Genomic DNA, 13,297 nt, shown 5'->3' on the forward strand with positions numbered 1-13,297 from the left:
CAACTCTACGTATGTACGTACATATACGAGTTTTCTGTCGAACGACCCTCTAACGGCGAGCTACGAAAGCCGAGTATAATCGACTCTTTCGTCAATTGGCGAGAAGTTGGAGGATGTTTGGAAGACAGACAATCTGCAACAGGGGGAGGAGAGGGTTGAGCAGGAAATTGCGAGGACGTTTCGAGAAATTCTCCCGGTGTATCGAAGGGCAGGGGAGGATGAGGGAGGGAGGTTTTAATCGGCGACCATAAAAATTTCCAACGACGCTGATGAACGTTTCAGGAGCACGATAAGACGGCCAAACACGGTGGTCGAGTGCCTCGAGAGTACGGGATCCCCTATTAAATCATAGTGCTTTATAAAGACTTGTACGCTTCTCCGTGGATTATCGTGGCCTGATATTTCGTATTTTTTCGTTTTTTCGAGAGAGAGAGAGAGAAAAAGCTCGTGTTTTTTAAGAACGGAGGAGGAAGAGTATACTCTCGATCGAAATTTTCTCGACGAAGGTTTCTCATATTTTTCTTTATTTGTATCTTTGTATCTGTGAAATCGTTAAGGAGAAATTTATTTTTTAGGCACGAGTTAATTAATAAACAAAAATTTTGGATATTGGTGTACTAGTATCGAGGCGCTCATTGCATCGTACAGGACAAAGTATTTCTATTACGAGCCATTATATAATTTACGAGATAATTGAACGAACGAGGATAAAGGAAGACACTGATATATTTAATAATTTTACGAGAACGTATATGTAATTAGAATTCAAAGTTTAAAAACATTTTGAAAATTAGCTTCGATTAATTAGTTTTTTTTTTTGATTCATATTTTAAATAAAATACGTAAAGTTTTATTAAAAAATAAAAAACAAATTTCAAGACTCTTGAACGAAGAAATGTACGTTTGATCTTATCGTATATTCAAATCGTGGCTGGGGAAAGGTGAAAAGGAAAATATGACAAAGAGCTTTGAAGCTCTGAAAATTATCTTCGAATGTATACGCGTGTGAAACAGCATTGTTGAATTTTTTTTTTTTAATAAAATCTAGATCTAGATCTCAAATTCTCGAAAATAAATCCTTTCAGGACCAATTTTTTCCTATTTATAAAACTTTCTTCCTCCGATAAATGACAATATTTCTTGCGATAGAAAAAGAAGAAAAAATAACGTTTTCCTTTTCCGTAAAGAAGACGTAATAAAATTTAAACCCTTAGCCAACCCATTTAATAAGTAATTAAAGTTGCTACCATCCTGAAAGGATTAAAACGTCAAATCTTTTTCGATTTCAACAAAATTTCAACGAAAGCAAGGACAAATAATATATATTTCACGAAATCTAATCCTTGTTCAACCTTATCCTCAATTTAACCTTATCTTATTTCTCAAAAAAAATTTTTTTTTCACAACAAACATCCTCGATCCTGCTTTCCTTGTAATATAACTTCGAACAAATATCCCGTAAACGCGAAAAAGCTCGGCCCAAAAAAGGCAAAACACACAGAGATGATCCCCAAGCGAGCAAGATGTTCCAACTCTATTACGGCCATCTTCGTTTTCCTTTGTGATAATCAAAGTATTTCGCCTCCCAGTGTAACAACAACCGCACACTGCTAACTGCTCTCTCCCCCGCGCGAGACTGCATCGATAAACCGCCGCCAGTGGTCAGGGAAACGCGACGAAGGGAGGATGGTCAAGAAAGGGAAAAGCATTAAAGGGAGAAGAAGTGGGGGAGGAGGCGCGTGGAGGCGCGGAGAGGAGAATGAAAAACCGAGATAGAGAGAGAAAGGAGCACGCACCGCACTAGTCCCTCTCTTTCCATTCTTCCAATGTTATTTGTATCCATCCTTCTCCTTCCTCGTTTCGTTTTTCTCCCTCTTCTTTTTCTCCATCCACCCTCTGCCATCTTGGTTGCCGGCTATGAACTCGAGCCGCTTCGAATATCTGTGGATAATAAAGTCGAATCTTTTTCATGATTGAAAGAGTTGGTCAGATCATCGATCAACATCCGAGAAATAATGCAATTTGGAGGTTGCGTGACGATGAAACACGTTCGAATGAAAATTTAAAATTGATTTTCTCTCGGAGCTGAACATTTAAATATAGTCACTTTTTCGTTTAGTTTTCATAACGGTTTCGAGTAATGGTTTGCTTAAGAGTACCTTGTAACGATAAAAATGAAAAGCAAATTGAATTTTTCGCGTTCCAGTAATTCGATAATAATTAGAATCTGTAATATCGTCTATAATATTACGGTTGCATTAATATGTAGTATATCGATCTATTTATATATGTAAATGTATTATTACACATGATGATTAAAATAGTATAATTATATGCTTGAATAGAAATCAATATATTAATTTTGCCGAAGGCAATTCCACGAGTTTAATAATTGCAAGGGGGAAAAATCTAAAAAGGGGGGAAAAAAAGAAAAATATATATAATCCGTTAATTCGACGCGATTCGTAGATGCTACGAGAGTTTTTTGTAATACGAAAGCGGATTGGAGATTTAGTTTATGGCCGTACGAGCAAATTCGCGGCCGTATATTTCACCATTATTGTATTACCAGAAAAAACGCCAATAGTTCTCGACATTATGGGTATATCAATTCGAAGCAACGACGATCAAGGGTCAAAACTTTACTCTTGACCTGATTTCCTTACATAAATCACGTTGTTTTTTGCCGCATAAAATTCATGATATTATCCAGACATTACCCCGTATTGAACATAATGATCCTCTAAAGGCAACTCCTTCGACATACCGTTGATCAAAAAAGCATCGTCTGGATATCTTTCTCTCTGCTTTCATTCTCGTATCATCTCATTTTTAAATACCATCTACATTAATAATCTGGAAAATTTTTACCGGTCGAAAATATCTATTCAACAAATAATTATTCGACTCTTCTTCGCAAATCGAGAAAACCAAAGTTCACAAGGAATTCAAAGAACGAATAAAAATTTGATTACATTTTAGCGACGAAACGCATATAATATATATAACAGTCTTGTTTATTACCAATTAACTAACTAAATTAACCAGAACGTCTCTTTTCCCCGCAACAGAGCAAGAGCAAGAGAGAGAGAAAGATAGTCGAAACTTCACTCCCAAAGCCTTAGCCGTCCAACACCCTTAAATTCGAGGCGACTGTAACCTCTGTACGGCTAAATCGGTCGAAAACTCGCGACACAGAGGAGGATCGAATGCCCCATCGCCAACTCATCCCATCGTCTCGGCTCCTCTTCTCCCCGTCCTCTACCGCGGAGTTGGACCCCAACTCGTCGACGTTCTGTTCATCCAACGCCGCCCACGCCGCGTCCACCGTTCAATCCAGCGCCCCCTCCCTCCCTCCAACCCCCTCTGTCTCGCCACCCCCCCTCGCGTCTCGCGCCGGCTCCAACGCTCGCCCGTCGACGAGTCGGGAGGCTCGCACAGTCAGCCGGCGACTCTTCAATGAGAACGACGGCTGCGTGGCTGGCCGCGCGTTCTCGCCGTGTGTCACGTTTCCGTCGACGGAAATATAAATGCGTGTGTCCAAGTGCGTGCGACCCTCCCCCTCCCCATCCCCATTCGATTAAAACGTTAACGTGAGAATCGAAACCTTCGAACCTACCTTAACCTCGAGCAGAGTGTGCCTCTTTCTTATCCCACTACCAATTCTTCCCTTCCAATTTCCCCCCCGACGAGACCGAGTCCAAGCGAGCGAACAGTGCTTCAATCAACGAGGAGAAGAGAATAAGAAATATATATATATATATCATCGTGGNGAGAGGGATGATCCATTGAGATAAAAACCTGAGATATAAAAGTACGCATTATATATTGTGAATATTCGATATTAATATCGATATTGTGTTTGTGATCGAGGGTGTTTTTTCGATCGGGGGATTTCGGCGTTGGTTGGAGAGGCGTTGGTTCGAGGCAAACGGAGAATCGGTGATGATAGAGGGTTGGAGGGAGGAAGAGGGTTGGGGGTTGATTGATGACGAGCCGTGGATATTCGGTTGTGCTCGGTTTTGCGGTATCGAGAGGCGGGAGATGAAGTATCTTTCGCGGTCGGGCTAGGCTGCTGCCTGCTGCTATTACAGTGGACAATCTCGACCGGCGAGTTGGTTCGAAAATACGAATCCGCTCGATCATTTCTCGAAGGGGCGGATTCAATAATTCCTCGTACGATAGATCCTCAGTTTCATAAATTTTTTTTTTTTTTTTTGGATAGTTCCAAATTTTACGGAGGAGAGCGCGATTGATTGTTATTTCGCCCAATGGTGTAACTATAATATATTCCTCTCGTTATTTTTCAAACCGTATCATGAATCCCATACCGTGAAATACCCGATGAAACGTGAAAGTTGAAACGTGAGTTTGAAACGAAATATCGAGGATAATTAACCTTAGTTAATATACCACGCCATTTTTCCTCCCTCTCCTATATTTGAATACTTCCATGTATTTTATCGCTTTTTCAAAAAGCTTCAAAACTTCAATTCAAAAATCTAGTGATCCAATTTATCTATCAAATCCCAGCATAGTATCTGTCGAAAGGGAGTTTCAATTTTCCGTGAAAATATCGCGAAATAGACGAATTTCGAATAAGGAAGATAGAATTCTTGAAACATCTCTCCTGAAACCATCCCCATTTAACGTGGATCTAATTAAAGAAGCCGCGCAGAGGGAACGGATCGCGAAAGAAAGAAACGTCGTCGAAAATGAGGGGTCGATGCCACGAGACGCGTTGAACCCGTGAAATATTCTCTACGCAGAGGGACAAGGTTGAACCTTGTGGTTTCAAACTGAATTTAAACTGCGCGTTTCAAAAAAACCTTGGTTTGAACCTCGTTTACCACCCGCCTTGTGAACGGGGCGAGCAAGTTTAATAAAGGTGGTGGCCGGGAGTGGAGAGGGGTGGTTGGCGCACCAACTTTCTTTCCCGAGGACTTTTAATCTTGTGATCCGTCGGTCCGTGCCAATCTCGAGTGGGGAGGGAGGGGAGGGCAGAGGGAGAAAAAGGCCGCGTTGTTTCGACGCAACGACGGCGACGGCGTTCGTGTTACGTGAAAACGCGCAACCCTCGCGCTGGCCATGGGCTTTGCCCGTCTTCGTACACGCGGCCCGATTAAATCGTCGGAGATATTCGTTCTATGTATGTACCTTCGAGACGAGAGATTTTAGAGGGAAGAGTTGTATATTTTCTGAAACCTTTTTATATATATATTTTGCGTTTTACGTTTGTTGGATTCGCGTCGATTTTGTCTTATCTTGTCGCTAATTGGAGAAGAGGGTCGATGATGTAAAATTTATATCCGATGAATATAATCTTTGATCATTTTTCACGTTCGAAATTTCGTTTCTCCAGAACTTGATGGACCTGTATGATTTGTACGTCGCATCGATATTGGATTTATGAATAGCCTGGACACGATTTCGTGAATTTGTGGCTGTGCGAAAAAAAATTGGAAATATTTCGAAAATTTGTGTTCGAATAATGTTTCGCGTGATGGATTGTTTTTTAAAACGAGCTGGATTCCCTTGCACGATAAATTATTAATATTATTGAAAAGATAAATGACAAGTTTGTAATTTATAAACCTCATTCTTTTTTTTTTTTTCGCAATTCAAAAATTTCATAAATTTACGTCGAACGTCGAATGGCTTATGATTCCTATGATTTATTTGAAGTATTATATTCGTTATCGTAGTATGGAAGAATTTATTAACTCTCTTTTTCATTTTTTCGTAAAATATCACTGACAAATTTTAATATCATTAAACATTGCACGAGAACTTTAATCGACGTAAAAATTATTTTCCCTAAACGTATCACGTTTCACGAGGGGACAATATTTCATACGCAACAATCTGATAATCATAATTCGTTCCTTAATACATCTATCTCTGAGAAGATGACTGCTTCGTTTTTGTTCCAATTACGAAGAACGCTTCTCGTGAAGTGAGAAAAAGAGAGAGAGAGAGAGAGAGCGTGATTCACGGTGACTCGTGTTTTCGTTAAGGAAACGAATATAAGTGTCGGAAAGATTATCGACTAGCGGAAGCTCCAATTGTAACAATTCTTCTCCTATTACCATTCATTCGTGGCTCATACCAAAAGAAGAATACACTCGGTATCAATTTGAGGAAAGGGTTAAACCAACGGATGTTTACAATTTCACGTTGTACACCGAGATTCTATATCAAGATCCCCGATTTCTCTCGAAATCGAGAGAAAATCGATAGTAAGGGATACCAAACGTCGGACAAAAACAGCCGAAACTCATTATCCAATCGTGGATTTTCATCATCGGACGTGGATTAACCGTGGAAACAATGGAGAATACGTAGTGTCTCCACTATCCGCAAGTGATTATCTCTCTCCAATCTCACTCCCTCGCGATATTTCCACGAAGGAAGGACGATGGATAAACGGTTGTATCGATTCTTCTTGGGGCGCATTCGTTTCCGGGCCGTGAGAGGAACGTTGCCACGCCACAGCCACCGCCAACCGTCGTTGCAACGTCGTTTCTCTCTTCCTGCGCGGAAGTGACGTAGGATGACAAATGAAACAGCCACAATGCTCGCGATCTTGAGCTTGATTTTATTCCTGGAAACATCCACTTTACACGTACCTCCTCGGATAAAAATACACCTGACGGAGGGAAGAATGGTAGTTGGTGCGAGAAGAAGAAGAAGAAAAAATATTTCGAATCCCTTTTTTATTCGAGAACGCTTCGAGTGAGCACAGGAAACTAGGGGAGGGGGAGATAAAGATGTCGTAATTGGAAAAAAAAAGGATGGGGACGATTCGTCCGGATACATGTCAAAGGAATATCAACACCGGTTGCATAAATATGTATACGCGTTATTTGCATCGCAAACGCGGCGCATATCTTTGTTCCCCCCTCTCCGATATCCCGAACGAACGCATCTCTGAGGGGGAGGGGTAAATTCGGCCAGCGAGGGAGAACGACATACCCATATTTCGGCATTTTGCCCACGTTCCCTCGAATCACATTTTAATGCAGGGATCGACGCATGGAATGCGCATCCTATCATCCTCTTTCGCCCTCCCTCCCTTCTCCTTCCTCGATTAGAACCCCTGGGATCACCACCCTCCTTCCATCAGGAAGGTTCCTTCCTACGAAGGAAGACACGAAAGGTGTCGATCTCGGTTTCTTCTGCCCGGGATCTTCTTCGCCGAGGGAAAGAATTCGACAATCGACGAAGAAACGATACCACCCTTATTTCTTCTGCGCACACGTCATCGTGATACCTGCAAACCCCGCCAAGGCCCATTAACGGCCGAGAACGAGGGACTTGGAATATCTTCGTATCTTCCGACTCGAAGATACCTCGTTTAAGCCTCGACATCGCCGATCGGAGATCGTAAAACGTTGGCGGGAATGGAGGGGTTGGCTCGTTTCACGGCTTCATTAAGGCGCCGTTACGAGGGGGAGGAGGAGAAGGAGGAAAAGGGATAGCGAGAACAAAGTGAACACCGACCGCGATAAACCGTGCCGATTTATGAATATCGCGAGACCCTTAACGATCGTTGCTAATCATCTCTTTTAGGGATGGAGGGAGGAGGAAGGAAGATATAGGTTCTCTTTATATCTAAGAGGGAAGGAGGCGCGATTACAACCGCGAATTCGAAGAGCTGGGATATAACGATGGGAATCGTGGGAGGGAATAAAATAAACCGCTTGCGGTTTTAGAGTGGCGTTTAGCCTGGTTTAGCAGATGGAGATAGATGTTTGTTCGAGAGAGAGAGAGAGAGAGAGAGAGATGGGGGATGTTTGGCGAGAAATTGGGATAAATTTATACGTTATACGTTGGAGGAAATTTTCGCGAGTTTCTGGATCGATATAATATTTAAATATGGATGAAAAGAATCGGTGGGATGAATTTATGGTTATTGTCGAAGTGAGAGAGGATGTGGATATATGTACAAGTGAAGAGTGGAATGAATCGAAGAAGGGTATTTTGAACGATACCAGAAAAATATTTCTCTTAATTCGATATCGTAGCTCGTTATATATTTTCAAAAGATTATCCGAAATATCTTGTTTCACTTGTGAACAAGAAACGGAATAATGTTATGAATTGGAACGAATATCCGGTAAAAACATTGTCGTTGCACACGAGTCATGTGATCGTGAAATTTGAAATAATAATAGAGAATCGGTGACACGGTTCAATGGAAAAAATTGTTGCAGTTTTGTCAATATTGGAAAACAAAAAAAAAAAAATTATTTCGCGAATTTTTTGCCCATTGTACATCGTCGGGAATCCGAAATTACTTTGCATCGTTTTATGAAATTCGCAGAGAAAACAAGATTAAAATTTAGAAGAAGAAAATAGAAATAGAGAAAAATTGGAATTAACATTTGCAATTTTCAATTTCGAATTATCCTGAAATCAATAATCTTCTTCTTTCCAAAATTAAACTTTGTCCAAATTACTTCAATCGGTATCTCGCTTTATACTTTGTTTACATTTCTTAAAAGAAGTAACTTTTTATAGCAAAATATAAATCATTAAACAATATTGACTATTACTTTTCTCTTCTCTTCTTTTCTGCCTCTGCCCCCATTATTGGACAAAATTGGCAATTTTACAACACTTGGTCGAATCGTAAAAATTGGAATTTAGCGATTTCGCGTAAAAATCAGCGTTTAAAGTACGTTTATGTTTCCAGCAGCAAAGCAATTCGAAAGGTGGTAAGGTACGCAAAATTTTCTAGTTTAGGGAAAAAAAATCGTTTTTACACGGCAAACACGTAGCAATTTCGATAGCAGATATCTCGTGGCGCACGCGCGCCAACTTCAATTAGCGGTCGCTGGCAATTAACAATGTACACGGTACTCGTTCGCCGTGGCCGAAAATTCGGAGGAACAGCGGATACGCCGTGAATTAACGATTAAACCGATCGAACCGCCCCTATCACCTCCGTTTCCCTCCCCTTCCTACCCTCCCCACTGCATTGCCGCAGATTTATCTTCCCGCATTTTTCCCATCGCGGAAAAATTTCGCGGCGCGCGAGAAAAACAGGGGAAACGGCGAATTTCATTCGATATTTCCAACACGCTTTTTCACTACTCCCTCCTCCTCTCCGTCCACAAATAGGCAAAATCCTATTTCCTTGATCATCCTGTCGCTAATTACTCGATAATTTCCCCACCTTTGTGCACAACCGATAAATCGAGAAATTTATCGATGTTCCATAAAATGCGATGCGATTCGAGGACAGCGATTCGAATAATTAATGGGTCTCTCTTTTTTCTTTTTTTTTTTTTTTCCTTTTTTCCAACGGGATCCTCGTTAAAAGAATACGATCCGTTTGTACGATCAATTTAGAAATTTTTCTCGAACAAGATTTTTTATCGTCCCCACGATTTTCACTTTATACCAACGAAGATTAAGTTAATAGATATTATCCATCGATTGAACTCCGTCACTAAACTTATCCCAAAATCGGTTTCCCATTCCTAATGGAACATTCACGATACGAGAATCTTATATTTCTATTCGCAAATTCAAAAGAATTCGAAGACAAGGATAGTTTCCATTTTCCCCTCCCTCCTTCAATCGACACCTCAAATCATCGAAATCGTTAATTTCGCAGGGAAGGAGGAACAACCGCGAGTACACCCGCAATTACAATCATCCCAAGAATCCGGCGTATCTTGGAGGGAGGAGCAAGGAAGGAAGAAGGGATCTACCTGGCCTCGAGCAGCACTTCTTCCACCCCCGCGAAAGGAACAATCGATGGAATCGACGTAGAATCCACTCCACACGAAGGTGAAGGCGCCAACCAGCGCCTCCTCCTCCTCCTCGCACGGTTAGCGATGAGAATGAGCGTCGTGCGCGAAACAACGTTCGATCACCGCTCGCCTGGAAAGTAGACGATGCCCCACAACCTCTCCTCCCGTCGTTCCCCTGTGTTCGTGCTCGCCCCGTTCAATCGAGGACCCCGCACGAGTGGGTGAGTTGGGGGGGCGATCGCGGCCAGCAATCATGCCGATCGAACTAGAGGCCAATCGTCACTAGAAGCGGATTACGATGGCCAGCACGACGGGGACGATTCGCCTTGGTGCTCGCGCGTGCTAGTGACTTGCCAGTGTCAAAGTGGAATTATACTGGTGTGGATCGGGATGCCTGTGCGACGGGTCGTTATCTTCTCCCCCCACGCGTTCTCCTCGATGGGTAAGTAAGCTGTTTGCAGCGTTTTCGAAATCGAAAATTATCTCGATCTTGAAACGCGTAACTGTAATCTCCCTCTCCTAGATTAATTTACCCTCGATATCCTTCCATCTGTGATTAATGATCTCGATCGTGCGTCAACCCCGATCATTCATCCCCCCCGTTTTATCGTAGCCTCTTCGTGGATATCGATGGATAGATAGATTGCTCGACACGGTGCTTCGATTTCCATTTTTTTTTTTTTTTTGCGCGAGTGATGCTCGAAAGGGGAGGCTTGTAAATAGTTGGAAATATTGTTAATTGTTTTTTTTCTGTTAATAAGTGTGTATAGATATCGTGGAAAATATATCGAAAATCGATTGAATGTTGCGATCGTGTCGAGATCGTTTGTTTGAAAACAGGTTATTGAAGCTAAACAATGAAACTGGGGATATATATATGATTTATAATATATATATTAATAAATGATGAATAGTATGAAATTTGCAAAGAATTGGTGCAATTCCATTTTGTTCGATAATTATTTCATGAATCGAACGACGATTTTGATTTTTAGATTTTTAAATGTTCGAAACATTATACAGCGACGACATCTATTTACGATTTAGGAAGCGTGTCGAGAGATGAGAAAGATTGCGATCCCTGCATTCTCAAACGCGCGCCTCCTTTGTTTCCTGGCCGTTCTGCTTTACTTTGACGGAGCTTAATCCGTTTATATATCCGCGAGGTGGGCTGTATCGGGAAGGAAACGGGTGAAAATTTTCAATCGGCCGATCGACCGTCCATTTGCCGGATAAATTGTTTTCCCTTTGTTTGCGAATTCCCGCCTGAATTTTTCGCGTTCCCCCGTCAGCCCGAATAAGGCTAAAATCTCTCTTTGCGCCAGCTTGTTTTTCGCCATCACCTGCGCTTTTTCCCCATCTGCAACCACTGCGGCTAAGTGCGTTTGACGCGGAGGGGAAAAAAAAGAGAAGAGGAAAATGTGAATCGCATCGAAAACGCATCCCCCCCATTTTCGATTCTACGTTCTGAGAAGAAGAAAAAGAAGAAGAAGAAGAAGAGTTTAATAAACAACGAAACATAAAATGTAAACGACTTTTCGCGAATGAGACTTCTCATAAATGGCAGTTTAGATTTTTACTCTATTGGATTTAATTTTTTTCCTTCCAAAGGAAAAATATCGATCATATTTATAAATAAGAAAGGAAGAGGAAAAGATGTAGTAAGAGAAAAATGAAAATAAAAAAACGAAACAGGTTTCAACGTTGTCAACAATTTTGAGAATACATCGAGAAAATTTAAAATAAAATTACCTACGCCCTGAGAACGGGCGAAGAACATTTTCACGCTTCATCCTCCCGAAACCTTGAAAGATTAAAGTTCTACCGGAATAAGAATAATTATCTCGTTCCTCCCCTTACGCTACACTTGCACGCGACTTCCAACTTTCGAGTCGATTGAAACGTTGCCCTTTCTCTCTGAAAATGATCCAGGATATGGTGTAAAGGTAAAATTCAAGGGATGTATTAAACACACGGTCGGCCGAAGGGAACGAAATCGAGCGGAGACTCAAAGGGGAGACGCGCGACAACATCGAGGAGGAAAGTACGGGCATGCATCAAAGTGTCGGAAATTGTTTTACATTTTACTACGTTCGCGGATCACACGGCCCGATCGAGAGCACGTAATCACACTTCGCACACGTGACAAACGCTATTTGTCTTCAAACTTTCTCGCCCTCTCCGCGAATGCATGCGCCAACTTATCCACCCTCCTCCCTCCTCTCCCTCCTATCCCACCCTCGAGCCCACTTTCGAACGAAACCAAGCCAATCCCTCCCCCAAGTGGAGGAAAACGAATTCGCTATGAAATACCAATCACTCTTTCGTCTATTTGTATAAAAGCTACTATAGGTAGAGGAAAGAGAGAAAAAGAGAAAGAGAGAGAGAGAATTCCAACATTTTATTTTTTAAAAATGAAAATTTCTAATCGAAACTTTGCGATTATGCGGGGCACACAATGCGAGGGTTGTTTGTATGCGAAGCTATTCTTTTTTTTTTTTATCGAAATATCATTTTAAACGGGTGAGAGTCAATGCTGCTTAGAATTTCGAAGCATTTTCGTTCTTTTTTTTTTTTTTTTTTTTTTTTTTAATGTAACAATATGGCGGCAGATAGAATGAAATTTTACATTTCAAAATGTTCGGAGTTTAATGCTTTATTATTGTGTTCGAGGGAGGGGAAGGGGGGATTTGATGAAATTTGACAAAATGTTGAAAACTGTGTTGAATTGGTTGATTCCCCTGAAAAAGATTTCTCCGCAAAAAAAAAAAAAAAAAAATAAATAAAAATCATTCTATGCGTAATCTATTGCGAGCTGCGTAGTACGTACAAATTTTCATTAAAATCGTAATTTTTGAGTTAGATGAATTTCCTTGTAAAATAGCGAGTCACTGTATATCGTGCTGTTGTTAATTTGAACGAATGGCAAACGCGACATTACAAATTTTTTTCGCGAGAAATAATTCGTCCTATATACGATAATTAATTAATTTTAGCAGTACAGCCTTTTTTTTTATTAAGTTTTATAAGATAAGAGAAATGGACTACCTTTTTCAACGCTGAATTATGTTCACAAGTGGAAGTGGAAAAAAATATAAAACTCTTTGGTTATGATGCGATGATAGTATATCGAGTGAACTTATAACTAACAATGCTCGATTCGATGCAAAATTGAATATTTTGGGGAAGGAAAAATATTCTTCCTTTTTCTTTTTTTTTTCTTTTAAACTCATACGATGTTAATTGAATCAAATAAATGCGATAGATAGATTGTTATAGGAAAACGATATACACGCGTATTCTTTTTAAGGAAAGATGTTAATTTAACAACATATTTTTATCGCACAACAATTGATATATTATTTTTCCAATTTCATCCTTTCCGCTCCAATTAATTTAAAAATTTTTTTTTTACATTATAGGTAGTTACAATATTTCATTCGATCATTTGTTCTGCTCTATCAGTGTTCCTTCTCTTACACTCTCGATACGCTCTTTCTCATCTCAAGATTCGTTGCAATTGTCACATTGCG

At 40.6% G+C, this 13,297-nt stretch overlaps 1 protein-coding gene across 5 annotated transcripts in view; it reads left to right on the plus strand.

The window, feature by feature from the left end:
• LOC122718550 (chaoptin-like) overlaps positions 1-13,297 on the plus strand; it is a 534,511-nt gene that overhangs the window by 428,232 nt on the left and 92,982 nt on the right. For 3 of the 5 annotated variants that reach the window (XM_043943661.1, XM_043943664.1, XM_043943663.1), the window contains one exon: positions 9,626-10,206. In XM_043943661.1, the coding sequence (XP_043799596.1) occupies positions 10,155-10,206 (52 nt within the window). In that variant the 5' untranslated portion in view covers positions 9,626-10,154. Of the gene's footprint in view, positions 1-3,493; positions 3,815-9,625; positions 10,207-13,297 lie in introns of those variants that run through there. The other 2 variants (XM_043943662.1, XM_043943665.1) reach the window with 2 other exon arrangements.

Source organism: Apis laboriosa, unplaced genomic scaffold (genome assembly GCF_014066325.1).
Source record: "Apis laboriosa isolate Shangri-la unplaced genomic scaffold, ASM1406632v1 scaffold64_cov150, whole genome shotgun sequence".
Taxonomy (NCBI): Eukaryota; Metazoa; Arthropoda; class Insecta; order Hymenoptera; family Apidae; genus Apis; species Apis laboriosa.